Consider the following 18,505-nt stretch of genomic DNA (forward strand, 5'->3'; position numbering starts at 1 on the left):
TTAATCACTCCCTTCCTTGCTATAAAACGTCTACCTTTACAGTCCTGATAACAATTATTGACTATTGTATCACAAGTGACCCATCTGCGTTTCATTATCCTTCTTTCTTGCTTCTTAATGGCCTTCTGCATTCTTTCTGTATGGTATTTTTGATGTCTTCTCACAACTCTTCTGGTCTTCCATCATTAATATCTAATGCATTACATCTATTCTTGATATGATCTCTAAATTCAGGTGGGATATGTCTAAGGTCATATTTTTACTCCAGTAGACTTATTTTGATTTTCTTCAGCTTCAACCTGAACTTGCATATGGAGCAATTGATGGTCTGTTCCCCAGTCTGCCCCTGACCCTGTTTTGGCTGATGATATTGAATTTTTCCACCATCTCTCCCCATAGATGTAGTCAGTTTGATTTCTGTGTATTCATTTGGTGAGGTCTCTGTGTGTTTTAAAAAAAAAAAAAAAAAAAGTTTTTGTGAGGAATAAGTCATTGGTCTTGCAAAATTCAGCATCATTTCTATCACTAAGGTCTTATATTTTGTTTCCAACCTTCACATTCCAATCATCAGTAGTTGTCAATACATCCTGATTGCACTGCTTGTCTGTCAGTTTGCCAAACTGTGGTGGTTTGTGTGTTGCTGTGATACTGGAAGCTACATCACAAATATTTTAAGTATCAGCAGGGTCATCCCTGGTGGAAAAGTTTCAGCTGAGCATCCAGACTAAGACAGACTAGGAAAAAGGAGAGGCGGATTACCTCTGAAAGTTTAGACACTGAAAATCTTATGAATAGCAGAATATTGTCAAATATAGTACTAGAAAATGAAAATATTATTGTATTGTCAGATATAGTGCCTAAAGATGAGCCCCCCAGGTTGGAAAGCAATCAAAATGAAAGCCGCCTCCTTAACAGAGTTGACCATGATGACAAAAATGGAGTAAAGCTTTCAGAACCTTCATTTGCTCAAGGAGCAAAACTCAAAATGAGGAGAAACAACTGCAAACATTCATTAATAATCGGAATATGGGGTGTACAAAGTATGAGTCTAGAAAATTTGGAGGTTGTCAAAACTGCAATGGAATACATAAATATAGATATTCTAGGCATTAATGAGCTGAAATGAACTGGCTTTAGCCATCTTGAATCTGACAATCATATATTTTACTATGTTGGGAATGACAAATTGAAAAGGAATGGTGTTGTATTCATCATCAAAAAGAAAATTTCAAAATCTATCTTAAAGTACAATGTTGTCTGTGATATAATAATATCCATATGCCTGCAAGACAGATCAGTTAATAGAACTATTATTCAAATTTACACACCAACTAATAAAGCCAGAGACGATGAAATAGAATAATTCTACCAACTTCTTCAGTGTGAAATTCATCAAACAAGTTGTTGTTGTTAAGTGCCATCAAGTCGGTTCCAATCCATAGCGACCCTGTATAGGGTCTCCGAGGAGTGGCTGGTGAGCTTAAATCACCCACCTTGTGATTTAAACTGAATTTGCAGCCCAGCACATTATCCCACAGTGCCACACCAGGACTCCACTCCACTCCAAACAAGTATGGCTTTGTATATAACACTCTTTACTTCTATCCTCTTTAGCACTTATATGCTTCCTCTGTCTTCACCTATCTTCATAATTCTTCTGCCAACCTCCCTCTTAGTATATATGACCCTTCCCATCACCCAAATTAACATGTGTCTTAACTTCTAGTCAGTAAATTACTCTCGCTTCCATCTCACCCTGGTAACCATCAAAGAATGGCCTTTTAGCATAAAAACCTTTTCCTAAGTTTTTAAAATAGTGATATAATATAATATTTGTCTTTTTGTGATTGATTAATTTCACTCAGCATAATGTTCTCCAAAGGAGCTCTGATAGTGTAGTGGTTACGAATCAGTCTGCTAACCTCAGGGTCAGCAGTTCGAAACTACCAGTTGTTCCACAGGAGAAAGATGAGGCTTTCTGCTTCCGTAAAGACTTACAGCCTCAGAAACCCTGTGCAGGGTCCCTATGATTCAGAACCCACTCCACAGCACATTACAACAACAAATATTATCCACGTCCATCCCTCTTATGTGGTGTTTTGCAGATTCATCATAATTTTTTCACCATTGCGTAGTATTCCATTGTGTGTATGTACCAAAGAATGTTTATTCATTCTTCCATTGATGGGCATTTAGGCTGTCTTCATCTATTTGCTATTGTGAATAGTGCTCCAGTGAACACTGGTGTGCATACATCTACTCATATCTTGGCTCTTTTTCCTTGTGGCTATATACCAAGTAGAGGCACTGCTGAGTAATACAGCATTTCTATTGCCAAATTTCTGAGGAATTGCCATACTTCAAGATAGGTATATTCAAGTTTTCTATTCCATTCCTTGTTAGTTCCAGTCGGTCATGTTTTTCTAAAAAATTATCCATTTCTTCCAGATTTTCAAATTTGTTGGAATACAGTTCTCCATAGTATTCTGTTATTGCCTTTTCTATTTCCATTGATTCTTTTGTGATGCCACCCATATCATTTATTATGTGCTTATTTGCATCTTTTCCTTTTTTCTATTGTTAGATTTGCTAATGACTTGCCAATTTTATTAATCCCTTCAAAGAACCAACTTCTTATCTTGTTGATTGATTTTTTTCTAGTGTTTTTCTGTTTTCTAATTTATTTATTTCTTCTCTAATCTTTTTTATTCCTTTTATTCTGATGGCTATAGGCTTACTTTGCAGCTCTTTTTCTAATTGTTGGCAATGTTGCACATTTGTTGCTATAAAGTGCTATTTAAGCACAGCTTTTGCTGTGCCCCAAAGGTAAGTTGTGTTTTCATTCGCATTTGATTCAAGGAAATTTTTTTAATTTCATTTTTTATTTGTTCTATTATCCAGTAGTTTTTAAGCAGGGTATTATTCAATTTCCATGTATTAGATGTTTTTCTTGATCTTTCTATTGTTGATTTCTCACTTTATAATATTATGATCTGAATAGATGCTTCAGAATATTTTGATGCTTTTAAATTTATTGAGGTTTGCTTTGTGACCTAACATGATCTATTCTGGAGAACGTTCCATGTGCACTGCAAAAGAATGTGTATCGTGCTGTTGTTGGGTTGAGTGCTCTGTACAAATCTATGAGTTCAAGTTGGTCGATTGTATAGTTTAGTTCTTCTCTGTCTGTTGAATTTCTTTCTAGTTTTTATGTCCTTCATTGAAAGTAGTATAGTTAAATCTCCTACTATTATTGTAGAGTTGTCTGTTTCTTTCTTGAACTCTATTAGTATTAAATATATGTATTTTGAGGCTCTTTCACTATAAGTATATATATTTACTGTGGTTATGTCCTTTTGTTCAATTGATCCTTTAATTATGAGATAGTGTCCTTCTTTGTCTCTTGTGCTTGCTTTTGCCTTTAAGTCTATTTTATCAGAAATCGGTATTGCTCCTACTCATTTCTGATTGTTATTAACTTGTGCTTTTGCTCCATCTTTTGCTTTTTAATCTATTTTGTCTTTGTGTATTAGTGTATATCTTGTAGACAACAATAAGGATCCTGCTTATTTATCCATTCTGCTACTTTCTGTCTTTTGACTGGTGCTTTTAATCCATTGATGTTTAGTGTAATTATCAATAAGTATGAATTGATTGAATCATTTTGTTGTGTGTTTTTTGGTGGTGCTGCTAGGGTTTTCTCCCACACAATTTTCTGTGCAAGTTCATTTTTTTGTATGTTTTCTTGTCAATTTCTTCATTGTTGTTGTTTTAATGTTTAGTAAATCTTCATGATTTCTATTCTTTGATTTGATGTAAAGGTGTATTAATTTTCTTTGAGGTTACCCTGCAATTTATTAATTTCTTACCCAGTTTAACACAGTCTATTTTATCTTAAAATCTATTTGACTTCCTGACCACTTGGAAGTTCTGTAACTACACTTTTCCCTCTTTTTGTTTTGCAGATATCTTTATTACAAATTGATATTTCTAGTTCCCTATTTTCTGTCTTGTAGACTTGTTTTACTTTGGATATTTCTATATCTGGATTGAATTCTGGATCGTGTTGCTGTATATGTCAGTCTGTTGTGGGTTCTCAGTCCAAAGGACTCCCTTTAGTATTTTCTGTAAAGTTTGCCTAGTTTTTACAAATTCTTTTAGTTTCTATGTATCTGGAAATGTTCTAATTTTGCTGTCATATTTGAGGGACAATTTTTCTGAGTATATGATTTTTCTTTTGCATTGCAATTGTTTTGATCATAGACTGACCTCCCAGATTCTCCGAGTTTGTTCTCATGGTTTTGTTCTGTTTTTGACTCTTCCTGCTGTCAATTTAGTTCTGGGAGGTGCTGCCACATATGTCAATCTCTGGTTGTTATCTGTTCTTCTTGGTTCTCAGTCTACAGCACTCCCTTTAGGATGTTTTGTAGTGCAAGGTTGGCTTTGGAAAAAATCACTTACCTTCTATTTATCCTGGAATGTTTTTATTGCACCATCATATTTGATTGGTAGCTTTACTGGATAAAGGATTCTTGGTTGAAAGTTTTTGTTTTCTTTCAGGATTTTATATATGTCTCCCCATTGGCTTCTTGCTTGCATGGTTTCTGCTGAGAGATCTGAGCTCAATCTGACTTGCTTGCCTTTGTATGTAACACTTCTGTTTTCCCTAGCTGCTTTCAAGAGTGTCTCCTTATCTTTGATTTTGGAGAGCTTGATTATGATATGTCTTGGTGATTTTCTTTTGGGGTCTATCCTTTCTGGGGTTCGTTGAGTTTCATGAATGTTTATCTTTTCACTTTTCAGGATGTTAGAGAAATTTTCTTCCATCAGTTCTTCAACTATTTCCTGGGTGGACTTGTGTGATTCTTCTGGTTTCGAATGCCGATAATTTTAAGTTATTCCTCTTCATGTTGTCCAACATGAATCTTAGACCTTCTCAAGATTTTTTAATCCTTTTTTCTGTTTGCTGTTCTATCTTAGTGGTATTAAGAGATTGGTCTTCCAGCTCACTAGTTCTGCCTTCCATCTCTTCTAATCTACTCCTTGCCCTTTCAGAGTATTGTCTATTTCTGATATTCTATTATTTATCATTTAGACCTCTTTCTGTAGGCTTTGAATTGTTTCCAATGCTGTATCTATCTTCTTTGATTGTTTCTCTAGTGCTTTCCTGACTTGTTCCTTATTTTTCTCAACTCCATTGTAAAGTATTTTAAAACATTTTATAATCACTTTTCTGAATTCCTTCTCAGACATTTCCAAAGCCTGCCTACCTTCCAGAATGTATTCCAGGTCTACCTCTAGGTCATTTGTCTCAGATATTTTATCTTATTTCTGGACATGTACTCATATGGTCATCTGCTTTTGCTTCTTGGACATGTTTAGTTTTTATCTGTGGCCTTAATACTTAATTGAGTGTGTGTTTTGGCCACATCAGTTGGCCAGCACAGGTCATAATCTGCCTCCTTTTTTGAAGCATCTGTTCAGTTTTCCTTCCTAGTAAGCATTCAATCCATTTCTTTTCCTTTTCATCTGAAGTTCAGGATTCCAGGACTATCATCTGCATCTGTTTCATTTGTTTTCTGTTTTTTGTTTTTGTTTTTGTAGCTTTGTTATAGAGGGTCTGTATGTAGCCTTTCTGCCTAGGCCACCATCTTGCTGCTTCCTCAAGGCTGTAAATCTTTATGGGAGCAGAAAGCCTCAACTTTCTCCCATGGACAGCTGGAAAATGTGAGCTGCTGACCTTGCTATTAGCAGCCCAGCACATAATTCATTACGCTACCTGGGCTCCTTCACATACTCCAAGCAAAGGAAAAATGTATTCACATCATTGTTCCTCAGATAAAAGAAAGTTAATGCTACTCAATAAACCATAACTGAGCCAAATTTTTTATTTAATTTGAGCCCAAATTACTAATAATAACCTAAAGCACTTACTGACAAGCCCGTTTCATAATTACTGTACCTTTCTTCAAGTCTCCTGAAACAGAATCTCTAAATGGACTCTAAAAATCTTTATTTTAATGCCACCAGGTGTTTCTGATGCACTTTAGCCAGCATCAGCCCACAAACTAGTCCTTTCGAGCCACTATATTAAATAAGAATGTCATGGTGGTGGTGGTGTGCTGTTGAGTCAGTCCTGAGTCAGAGAAACATTGTATAGGGTTTCCGAGACTATAAATCTTTATGGGAGCAGAAAGTCTCATCTTTCTCCCATGGAATTGCTGGTAGAGTCAGACTGCTGACCTTATGGTTAGCAGCCCAACTCGCAACCTATTATATTACCAGAGCTCCTTAAGAATGTCATAGAGGAGAAATATAAAAATCTCATTTTAGTTCTGCTCTAAAATGGGAGGACAAAAAGAAAGATGTTACAGTGAACATGATGGCTAAAGCACCCATGATATACTTTGCTTTTGCTTTTTTTTTTTTTTTCCTTATTTACCTTTTAAGATCTCCATTTATAAAATAAGATTACATTCTTCTTGCCTTTTCCTATCAATGAAAGATGATTAATATATCTAAAATAGAATTACATTTTTAAAAAGATTCGCTTGCAATGTTGTTGCTATTGCTTAGTGCCTTAGAGTCAGTTTCTTACACATTCAATAATTTCAAAGGAAGGAAGTTTAAGATCAACACACAGCAGGGAGAAAGTCAGAGTGATACTAACATATTGGGAGAGGGTGGGGGTGGGGAAAGTCGATTCTGAAGACTGATAGCATTTCCAGGTGATGTGATCAATTTGGTCAAAAGCAAATTGAGCTGTTGGCATCTGGGATTGATGCATTTCAAAATTAATTTTATTCATTCAATAAGCTTTTATTGTCAAGACCAAGTACCTACCTTTGTGAAGTTTACATTCTCGTAAAAGATACATGTAACAAGAAGTTAAACACATAGATCTATAATTTCAGCAGTCATAAGTGTGATAAAGGAATAAAAGAGAGTATTAATACAGAAAATATTGGAATAAAATGGGAAATAGATAGTACGGTCAGGGAATCACTTTCTGAGGACGTAGTATTTCAAAGAGAAGAAACAATGCAGAGATCTAGAGGAAGCAAGTTTCAAGTAAATACAGGTATATATTTGGGGTTTTTTAAAGAATGTTGTTGTTGTTAAGTGTCGTTGAGTCAGTTCAGACTCATAGTGACCCTGTACAGAATTTCCGAGGAGCAGTTCATGGATTTGAATTCTGACCTTGTGGTTTGCAGTCCAATGCTTATCCTACAGCACCACACCATGTTTAAAGAATAGGAAAAGTTGGTTTGGACTATACAGAGGAAAATGGTATATGATGAGGCTGGAGAGTTAGGCAGAATCAGATGATCTAAAACCTCCAAAACACAGTAAAGAGTTAGGATTTGACCTGAACTTTTGAGAGAGCTTGTTAAAGACTACATATAAAAGGGGGGTGGGGAGGAATCTCACCACCTTCATAAACTATTCTTAACTTGGAACTGATGTGTTTATTGATTTATGCCTTTATTTCTTTTATGACATTTCACTTTGTTGTGTAAAGAATTTGATGTAACCAGCCAAAAAATGCCAAAGAAGAAAGATGGAGAGAGAGAATGAAAAACATTAATCTTCAAAGAAAAAAATAAAATGAAAATTTCTGAACTAGAAGATTTGTGTTGTTATTAAAGTCAAGTCCCTGGATTTATCCTGAACTTTCTTTCAAGTAAAATGAAGAAAGAGGGAAACGTTTGCATATGATTTTCATTGTTACTAACCCAGGTCTCACTCCATGAGATTGAAAGATTTAAAAAAAAAAAAAAAAATTGGGTGAAAGTGAGAGAGGAAAGCTTTACTTTGGTTGATCAAGTGAGGATCAAGCTGGGATCAGAGTCACTAGGCAAGTCCCCAAACAAAGGGACTTTTCAGTTTTATACATGTACACCAGGTATTAGGAGTATTATGAATATGTAACAGATTTCTGAGAATTGTTCATGAATATACATTGGGGCAGGGTTACAGTGCCCCAATGTATGGAAGTGGCCTGTTGGACTTTTCAGTTTTAAATGTTGACTAAGTTGGTCTGATGATGTCTTTCTATTGACCTTTTTGTTCCTTGACCAAATTCTTTTGCTCCACAATCAACTTAGGCTGTAACGGGTCTTTCTGCTCATGCTCAGCAGGGCCATCTGGTTATGATGTATGAATATACATCATACATGTATGATGTAGTGGAATTGTTTTCTGAGAGGAAACAGTGTTCACAAGAAACAAGCTACCAAAAAGGAAAACACGTTAATTATAGACTATAAATGAGATGTATGTTTCAACATCCTGTGACAATATCTCTTATACCTTAAGGATAGGTTCATTGGGCAAGTTGTGGAATTTGCAGGGTTACACAGGGCTAGGCAGGTTAGGGGTAGGACTTAGCACATTATCTGTGAGAAGAGAACAAGTAGGTTCCTCAAGGGAAGTATAAGATTTTAGTGACTCCATGTTGTTGTTGTTTTGTTAGCTGCCATTGAGTTGGTTCCCCAAGTCATGATGACCCCATGCACAACAGAACCAAATGCTGCCCAGTCCTGCACCATTCCCATAATTGGTTAAAGATCAGACCTTCAGTATCCACAGGGCTTTCATTGACTGATGTTTAGAAACAGACAACCAGGCCTCTCATCTTGACTTTAGAAGTCTGAAAGACTCATTAAAATCTAATTTTTAAAGCACATACACACACACCTCCACTGAAGCTGCACTTGAGGTGCACTGACCAGAATCGAACCCAGGTCTCCCACATGGTAAAGAGAAAAATATTTGAACAGACATTTCACCTGAAGATATACAGATAGAAAATAAGCAAAGTAAAATATGTTCCACATCATTGGTCATTAGAAAAATACACATTCTAAACACAAAACACCACTTCACACTTATCATAGTGAATAAAATTTAAAGACCAACCATACCAAGTGTTGGAGAGCATATAAAGGAACTGGAGCTCTCATATATTGCTAGTAAGGAATGCAAAACAGTACAAATTTTTGGAAAACAATTAGACAGTTTCTCAAAAAGTTAATGCTGCACCTTCCATATGGTACATTTTCCTCCTAGGTGTTAACACAAGGGGAAATAAGCATCTATCATACAAAAACTTGTACACAAATGTTCATGGCAGGCTTATTTATAATAATCAGAATGAAAATAACTCAAATATCCACTAACAAGTGGATGTATAAACACATTTTGAAATAGGCATGCATATGAATTCAATATTAATTTGAAAATTCATATAAGGAATAAACCATTGATATATGGTGTATGTATGAATCTATAAGTAAATGTGCTGAGTGAAAGAAGTCAGAAAAAAATGTGCGCATACTGTATCATTCCAATTATATAAAACAGTAGAAAATATAGTGAATGTGCAATTGTCTAGGGAGTGGAGACAAAAGCAGAGAGGAGAAAGGGATAAATAAGGAGCACAAGGAAACTTCAGGGTCATGATTATGTTCACTCTCTAGATCACGGTGATGGTTTCACAGCTATGGATGAAGGTAAGTCAAAAAAGCATTGCTACAAAATCATAGAAACATTTGTTGTTGTTAAGTGCCATTGAGTCAGTTCCAACTCATAACATTCCCAAGGCTTTAAATCTTTGCAGGAGCAGAAAGTCTGAACCTATAGGTTCTCAACATATCCTCCATCTAGATATGTACACCTGCAGGCAGTGTTTCCAACTCTCTAGCCCTTTGCCCAGACTCCTGGTGTGGTGCTGCAGGATAATGTGCTGGACTTTAAGGTAGGTCAGTTTGAGCTGCAAGGTCAGTGGTTCAAACCCACCAACCACTCCTTGGATGCCATATACAGACTCGATATGAGTCAGAATCAACTCAACAGCACATAACAACAACAGCAAATCCTTCCCCCAAAGAATTCTGGGCTCTTCAATTTGCAAATTAAAACTTCAGTTTTGGCATCCTTGCAGGATTAAAATCATGTTCCTTTTCAACATTCTTTGAGTTTGGGGAACAAAAGGAAGCCTGAAAGGGCAAGATCTGGACTGTAGGGTGGATAGGATAAGGTTTCCCAATGAAATTTTCATAGATCAGCCTTTGCTCCTCTGGAAGAATTAAAAGACGCACTGTCGTGATGGGAAAAAGATTCCTCAGCACAACCTCTCTTGCTTTGTTCACCAGCACAGTTTTCGATTTTCTTACAACTTCCTCATAATAAGCCCTCACGCCCATCTGTGTATTTCAAGAAAAATCTATCAAGATTACCTCTTTGGAAATTTTTTTTTTTTTCTAAGTCACCGTAACATTCTGAGCTGACTTCTTTCCTTAGAATTCTACTGGTCCAGGAGATTCCCGAGGAAGTCTTCACTGGTTTTGAAGGCACCTTATTAAGACTAAAACAAGTGCATAACTGAGAGAACTTATCTTGAGCCATCCACTGATCACAGAGACATGTTTAAATATGTTTTGTTTAGAATAAATCCACGCATATAGCCCTAGGAGCTATATTTTTTTTTTTTCTTTTTTTACTTATCTTCATTTATAATCGAAAAAATATCAAGACAAATACTTAAAGTGCATACAGGTTATTGTTTATTAATTATACCTCCAGTAACCTGTTTAAAAAAATGAAATGCACTCTCAGGGTAATCTCAGAGATGATACAAAGGAACAGATAAAATGCCAAAGAATAGCACAGTTACTCCTGAACACTGTTAACCTGTCAACGCTTAACACCTGTTTTCCCAGGTCACTTTCTCCATTTGGATTGACTCTCATTGCACGTTCACACTGGGTGTTCTTTTACACTTTCCAAAGAATTAAATTACTCCTTCATCATATGTTTTTTGAGTTCCCACTGTGTGCCTAAGTAAGATGTCTGAAAGAAAATGGAGAAGAAAGGTGACTAAGTCTACATTGTACAGAGTCTCATTTTCCAAGTCCAGGACTTTGATTTTTATGCTGTATACAGAAATGTTAATGGTGCCCAAATAGGGAAGTAAGCTGAACTAATCAGCTTTCATCAAAAGATGAAAACTGTGACATCAGGCAGGGTGGTGGGAAAGAAAATCAGTTGTGCTAAAAGACCTGCTCTTCTGTTAAGAATGAGTAAACCTTAGAGTTGAAACTGGTGAGAGAGCCCTCGCAGAATGACCCCACACTGACTGGCCTTAGCCAAGAACATCCTTGGACATGGAAAGTGCTCCCTAGAGGTCACTGTCATCTTGGAAATATCTAAGTAAAGCAAAGTCTCACCAAAAAGCTTCAGATTTGCCCGCCACTGTAGTCTGTTTGTTAATGCCCTTTAGCAAAGACCACTTAAACACCTTTAGATGACCAAGTTTGGTTTATAACTCATTGTGATTAAGAAAAGAACATACCTGGGAGGAACCATGGAAAGAATCTAGTATAGAATTTGGGCTTTGGTTGAGTGCTTTGAGAAAGGGATTTAAGGAAACAATGGATCCCTAGATGGCATAAATGCTTGACTAGAAGTTCGAACTCACCTGGAGATGCCTCAGAGGAAAGTCTAGTAATCTACTTCTAAAAGATCACAGCCTTAAAACTCCTACAGAGAAGTTCTACTCTGCACACACAGGGTCACCAAGAGTCTGCTTTAACCCCACAGCAAGTAACAGCAGCTAAGGAAGAAGAGGTTTGTTCCAGGTTGAATGCTGTCAGAAAGAGGGACAATTCTATGATTGGGTATCTCAAAAAATCTTACCTATTGAGATGGCAAAGTAGAATGATAATGAAGTTGCAATTAGTTTTTAAAACGTGGCACTCATTGTAACCATGAGAAGAGGATTTTGGTATTTTATGGGTGGCACAATGACCTTGTTTTTGTCTGTGCTTAGACAAAACCATGAAGTGGCTTGTTTTGTCTAATTTTGTCATGGTCTCAGAGTAGCAATGACTGAGGCTGATTTTCTGTGAGACTGTTTATGTTCAATAGGAGAATAATACGGTGTAGCTGTGGTGAGACTAGCTTGTAATAACATTAAGGTCTAGCTGTGAATGACAGATCAGTTCCAGATGTCAGGGGATGCTCTTGTTTTTTTCCTCCAAGTTTTTAAGATTTTTCATTGACCATATGAAAGATAATATAAGGGAACTTTGACGTTGAATTACTTGCTGAAAAATTAATCAAAGAATCAATAAATCAATTTTTGATATTTCATGCAACCATTAGAAGTATGGTGCTGTGGGTTAATGTGTTGGACTGCAAAGTCAGTTTGAACCACATGGTTGGCAGTTCAACCTCACAATTCACTCCTCAGAAACCCTATGCAGGGTAGTTATGGGTCAGAACTGACTCAATGGTCATTAAAAACAGCACCAACATTAGAAGTATAAGGAGTCCTGATGTGGCACTATAGGATAAGTACTGGACTGCTAACTGCAAGGTTGGCAGTTCAAACCCATCATCTGCTTCTTGGCAACCTTATACAGGGTCACTATGAGTCAGCTTCAACACAGTGACAGTGGGTTAGATTTGTTTTTTGTTTTTTTTATTAGAAATATGGTCAGAATTGACTCAATGGCAGTGAGTTTGGTTTGGTTTGGTTGGGTTTCTTAGAATTTTGACGTGAAGAAAATATATTATTTCAACTTTCAGAGGTTAAAACAAAAACAAAACTGAAATGAAGACAGGCCCCCAAGGGAAGTGAGTAATGAGCATGGAGCTGTCTCCTGACACTGTTCTCCTTTTAGAAGCAGTAAATGGATCCTCAAGAACCAGGAAACACAGGGCTTACTCCCTGGCAGTCTTTGCTTATAACCTTTCCATCCTTCAAGCAATCAAGAATCTTCATCACAACTGTATTTACCCCTTTGTTCCTCTCTGGTAATTGTCAAGAAGATGGTATCTTCTCTCCAAGAAAATAATAAGGAGGTTGTCTGAGAAGCTTCAGTTTGGGATTCCATTTCCTGACCCAGGTAATACAGTGGTGTACTGCGCAGACGCTATATTACAATATAGTTTCAGAATATACCACCCTTTATGCACTGCTGTGGTTGAATTTGCTGCCGCCATAAACATTCAACTAATATGAACAATTCCTACCCTCTTTCTAATCAAGCCCTGGCTTCCACTGCCATTATATCCTCAGCAATCTTCACAACAGATTTTAGAAGAAGGCATAATTATGCCCATTTGGTAGCTAAGAAAACATCTTCTTGTTATTAAGTGCCATCCAGTCACTTCTCACTCATAGCAACCTTGCATAGGGTTTCCGAGGAGCAGCTGGTGAGATTTGAACCGCCAATCTTGAGGTTCAAATCAACATTGTGATCCAGTGATTATCTTACAACACCACACCAGGACTCATGCATTTTCTATACCCTGGTGATATAGGAAGTACTTGTCTGCTAACTTGTAAACAGTTTGAACCCACCTGCTGCCACATAGTAGAAAGATGTGGCAGTATAGTTTGATAAAGATTTGCAACCCTGGAAATTTGTGTGTGTGTCAGTTCTTTCTCTCACATTGTGTATGGCACAGGAACTGGCTCACCTAGACACAGTGTATCCTAACCTTTCTGGATTGATTAATGTAATTAGTAAACAAAACAATGGCATTGTGGTGGTGGTTGTTAATCGACTGGATCCAAGCAACCTAACCATATAAAAACCAACATGAACATGCTGGTTCCGACGCATAGAGACCCTGTACAGGGTTTCTGAGGCTGTAAATCTTTATGGGAACAGAATGCCTCATCTTTCTCCTGCGGAACTGCTGGTAGTTTCGAACTGCTGACCTTGTGGATCGCAGCCCGATTCATAACCACTATGTTACCAGAGCTCCTTTAACATAAACATAGTTATACCCATAATCACTACTTCCTCTGACGCTGATTGACGGTGGCTCTATTAGCCCCTTTTTTGACAACTCCAGCTCAGACCTGTGGCAGGTGAACATTATTGCTTCTTTCTGTCTGGAAGAGCCACGTAATAAAAAGTGGGCAACAATACAGTCTGGTTCAAGTTGTTAGGTTCAGCATAAGATAGTGATAATACACCCAGAATAATTTTGTATTTTTCCTGTTTTCTAGAGTAGTTTTACAGAACTTTCATTAGTGAATGGTTTTACTCAAAGGTCTAGCTGCTTTCCAGTAAAGCATACACTGTTGCTGCTTGGAAGATAGATTGCAGAGGGGCAAAAGTGGAAGCAGAGCGTTCAGCTAGGATGCTAATTCAGAAGTTCAGGGGGGGGAAGAATGACAGATTAAATTGAAGGATGACAATGGAGACAGGTGAATGGATATGAGTCATATTTTGAAAACAGAATAACTCTTGTTGATGAATTACATATAAGGGAAAGAGATGTAGTAGACTAAACCAGTAAAAAAGAAAGTTCTTCAACGTGAACTAAACAACACAAGGCGCTAAAAGTATTTTGAGATGACAGCATAGTGATTACTTTGTCTTGCAAAATACCCTGACTGTGGGTGAATTTGCTGTAGCCATAGTATTCAACTGATACGAATATTTGGCTGAATTTGCTAATAGAATCCACCAAGACAATGTACTATATCCTACTTAAGTGAGTAGCAATTGGAATTTTAAAGCTTGTAGTCAGCGAAAATTCAATTATTCATATCTCCTTGGATGATTTAAATACATATTTGAATCTTCATATATCATCACTGTAATTCAGTATTTGCTGGTCTTTTTGCAGCTAACTCACAAGCACATGAAAATCTTCAACACCCCCAACAACTCTATCACTGGCTTCATCCTCTTGGGCTTCCCTTGTGCCAGGGAGGGTCAGGTCCTCCTCTTTGTGCTCTTCTCTATTGTCTACCTCCTGACCCTCATGGGAAATGGTTCTATCATCTGTGCTGTGCGCTGGGATCAAAGACTCCACACCCCAATGTACATCCTGCTCGCCAACTTCTCCTTCCTAGAGATCTGGTATGTCACCTCTACTGTCCCCAACATGTTGGCCAACTTCCTTTCTGAGACCAAGGTTATCTCTTTCTCTGGGTGCTTTCTGCAGTTCTATTTCTTCTTCTCCCTGGGTTCTACAGAATGTTTTTTCTTAGCAGTTATGGCATTTGATCGATATCTTGCTATCTGTCGGCCTCTACACTACCCAACCATTATGACTGGACATCTCTGCACCAATCTTGTGGCCAGCTGTTGGATACTTGGTTTCCTTTGGTTCCTAATTCCTATCATCATCATTTCTCAGATGTCCTTCTGTGGAACTAAGATTATAGATCACTTCTTGTGTGACCCAGGTCCTCTGTTAGCCCTCACTTGTACCAGAGACCCTGTAATAGAGTTGACTAGTTCTACCTTAAGTTCTCTACTTTTATTTATTCCCTTTCTCTTCATCATGGCATCGTATACACTGGTCCTGAGAGCTGTGTTGAAAGTTCCTTCAGCAGCTGGACGAAGAAAAGCTTTCTCTACCTGTGGATCCCATCTGGCTGTGGTTTCACTTTTCTATGGTTCAGTGATGGTCATGTATGTGAGTCCAACATCAGAGCATGAAGCTGGAATGCAGAAGATTGTGACCCTGTTTTACTCTGTTGTGACTCCACTCATAAACCCTGTGATATACAGTCTGAGAAACAAAGATATGAAACATGCAATGAAGAAATTACTGGGAACATAAAATTGAGTCTTAGTGAAGAGAACATTGGGACAGAGACTTTGTTAATGCTTCTTGGTTAAAAAGAAAACAAATTGCTATCATTCAAAAATTTATTTATATTTTTAAATGTTATATACCATGGAGTTTTTTATATTTCCTAGTATCTATTGGGCTACAAAGTTCTCAAGGACATACTCCAACTCATTAATTTTACAAGTAATAGAGCTATATATTGTACAATTTTATGTTTTACATTGTCATAACCTTAGGCAAAACCAAAAATTTTTATTACAAACTTTGACTTTGATCATCATCAAATTTTCTTTACTTTTCTAATTAAGCTTTCCTCCAAAACACTGCATGTTTTCATCAGTTATCATTGACAAAAGGTTAATAATGTATTAATTAAATAGAATCATCTTGAGATCAGTAAGATTAAAAACCATGAACACTACAGAAAAATACCAAATATCTTTAAAAAATAAAAAATGAAGGTTTTTAAGCATATGAAAAGACATTCTATTAGGAAGCACAAATAAAACTGTGATAAATATACCTCTTTTATTCTTTCAAATTGAAAATGCTAAAACACAAAGCTGGGGGGGAAATGGTAGTTTTATCCATTGCTCTCATTGTTGAGTGCTGTTGAGTCAGTTCCAACTCATAGTGACCCTTCTAGGGTTTCCGAGGAGTGGCTGGTTAGTTGGAACCTCTGACCTTGCAGTTCAAACCAACTTTGCAGTGCAGTACTTATCCTATATCACCATATCAAGACTCCTGTTGTTGTTGTTAAGTTCTATTGAGGTGGTTCTGACCCACAGTGACTCTGATTAGGGTTTCCAAGAAGCAGCTGGTGAGCTTGAAATGCAGACACTGTGATTCAAACAGACTTTGCAGACTAATTCAGACAGAGTTTACAGACCAGCGCATTAACCTACAGTACCACACCATGATTCCACCAGGACTCCTAGTAGAGAATAAACTAGTACAACATCCACAAAGGACATTTTCCAGTAACTATGAAAGCTTAGAGGGCAATCTCTAAGACCTAACAATTCATTCCAATTTTAGATATTTATTTGACTGATACAGTCACACATGAAAAAATAACATATGTACAAGAATATTCACTATAGCTGCTTCTAATATCAAGAGATTGGAATACTCTAAACTGCCATTAATTCAAGACTAGATTATGGCATTCTATTGAATGGAATATTCCATGAATTTTAAAATTGAGAGTATAGTACATGACTACTTATCTGAAACTATCTTCAAGATATATTGTTATATGAAAAGCAAGTTGAAAGAGAGTCAGATCTTTGGTTATATTTCATGTGAATAAAACTTATACAGATATGTATATATTTATATTTATAAATACATGATATATTTCATGGGGAATGAAGAAACTGGTAACAATGATTTCTTGAAGAAAAGAGAATCGGGTGTCTGAGGACAAAAAGAGAAGATTTATATTCAATGTATAAGCCTTTATATTTTTAAAATTATCTTTCCACTTGCATGAATTGCTTAACTCACCAAGTTTTTAGAAATAATCTTTAAAAGACTATTTTACTGTGAATTTAGGTCTCAGAAATATTTCCTCATAATTACTTGAATAACTAGAAAACTACAAAGAAGGCTGATAATTGACAGAAAATGAAGAAGAAATTTGACAACCCGTTGGTGTCATCTCACCAAACGCTTTTGTTCTGTTGGGATCAAGTAGAAAATGGCTTCCTCTTCTGGGAACATGTGGGAGTAAATAGAAATACGAAAAATAAAAACTGGCTATTTTTAATCATTGTTTCACCATCTTCCATTAATACATAGTCATTAAAAAACTTAGGCACATTCATAATGCTAGGCAGTGAGCCAAAGGTGGACTCATCTACATAAGTGAGCAAACACATTTCCTTTCCTTGTGGGGCCAATAAGCCAGTGGAAAATGGAGTGAAATGTGCTATAGAAAAATTATATGTAAAATTATAATCATAGTTTTTGTGGGAAAACAGAGCAAATAATAGCCAAGAGTTTTGAAGTGTGATAAAACATGGCAAGTTCTGACAAATGCATACATTATAATCATTTAATTATAATCTATTAATAAAGGAACTCTAGTAGGGTAGTGGTTATGAGTTGGGCTGCTAATCTCATGGTCAGCAGTTCAAAACTACCAGTGGTTCTGCAGGAGAAAGATGAGGTTTTGCTGCTCCAATAAAGATTTACAGCCTCAGAAACGTTATATAAGTTTTCTGTATCCGAACCAGCTTCACAGAACATAACCACTACCATCTATTAACAAGTACACCATAATATACAAAATGTCTGTGCTCATAGAATAAGTGACCACAGATCATCATGACTTAGAATTACCCACACAGAAATTTATTCTACAACAATGATACAAAGATTCCAGTTCATACAAGTACAGGTTTATTCCAAAATAAAATGTATTTAAACATGTCTCTGCAAACAGTGGGTGTCCACGGACAGGTTCTGTCAATAGCATATTTACCTTAGTCCAGGTGTTACACTGGACCTCAAGGTCGATTTGAACTACAAAGTCAGTGGTAAAAATCCACCAACCGCTCCTCAGAAACCCTATACAGAGTTGCTATGAGTCACAATCGACTCAATGACACTTAACAACTAACAGTATCGTTAGATTGCTTTTTTTATAAAAGTCCTAATTAAGCTTTCTAAGAAGTGTGCTGGGCCAGTTAAATTCAAGACAGAGACATCAATTCAGAATATCATAGCAACTGATTTGTGAGATTCAAAGAGATAGTCTTCACAAATATTTTTAATGACAAAAGATAATCATTTTTGTTGCTGTTGGTAAGTGCCATCTAGTCAGTTCCAACTTAGAGCACAACAGAATGATACATTGCCCAGTTCTGCACCATCCTCACAATTGTTA

At 36.7% G+C, this 18,505-nt stretch overlaps 1 protein-coding gene across 1 annotated transcript; it reads left to right on the plus strand.

Annotated features, from left to right (window-relative positions):
• The first annotated feature begins 14,667 nt into the window (after positions 1–14,667).
• Positions 14,668–16,924, plus strand: LOC102828644 (olfactory receptor 11G2-like). Its single transcript, XM_006877169.1, has 2 exons — positions 14,668–15,589; positions 16,869–16,924. The coding sequence occupies exons 1-2, from the start codon at positions 14,671–14,673 to the stop codon at positions 16,922–16,924; spliced, it is 975 nt and encodes a 324-aa protein (XP_006877231.1). The 5' UTR covers positions 14,668–14,670.
• The last annotated feature ends 1,581 nt before the right edge of the window (positions 16,925–18,505 follow it).

Source organism: Chrysochloris asiatica, unplaced genomic scaffold (genome assembly GCF_000296735.1).
Source record: "Chrysochloris asiatica unplaced genomic scaffold, ChrAsi1.0 scaffold00444, whole genome shotgun sequence".
Taxonomy (NCBI): Eukaryota; Metazoa; Chordata; class Mammalia; order Afrosoricida; family Chrysochloridae; genus Chrysochloris; species Chrysochloris asiatica.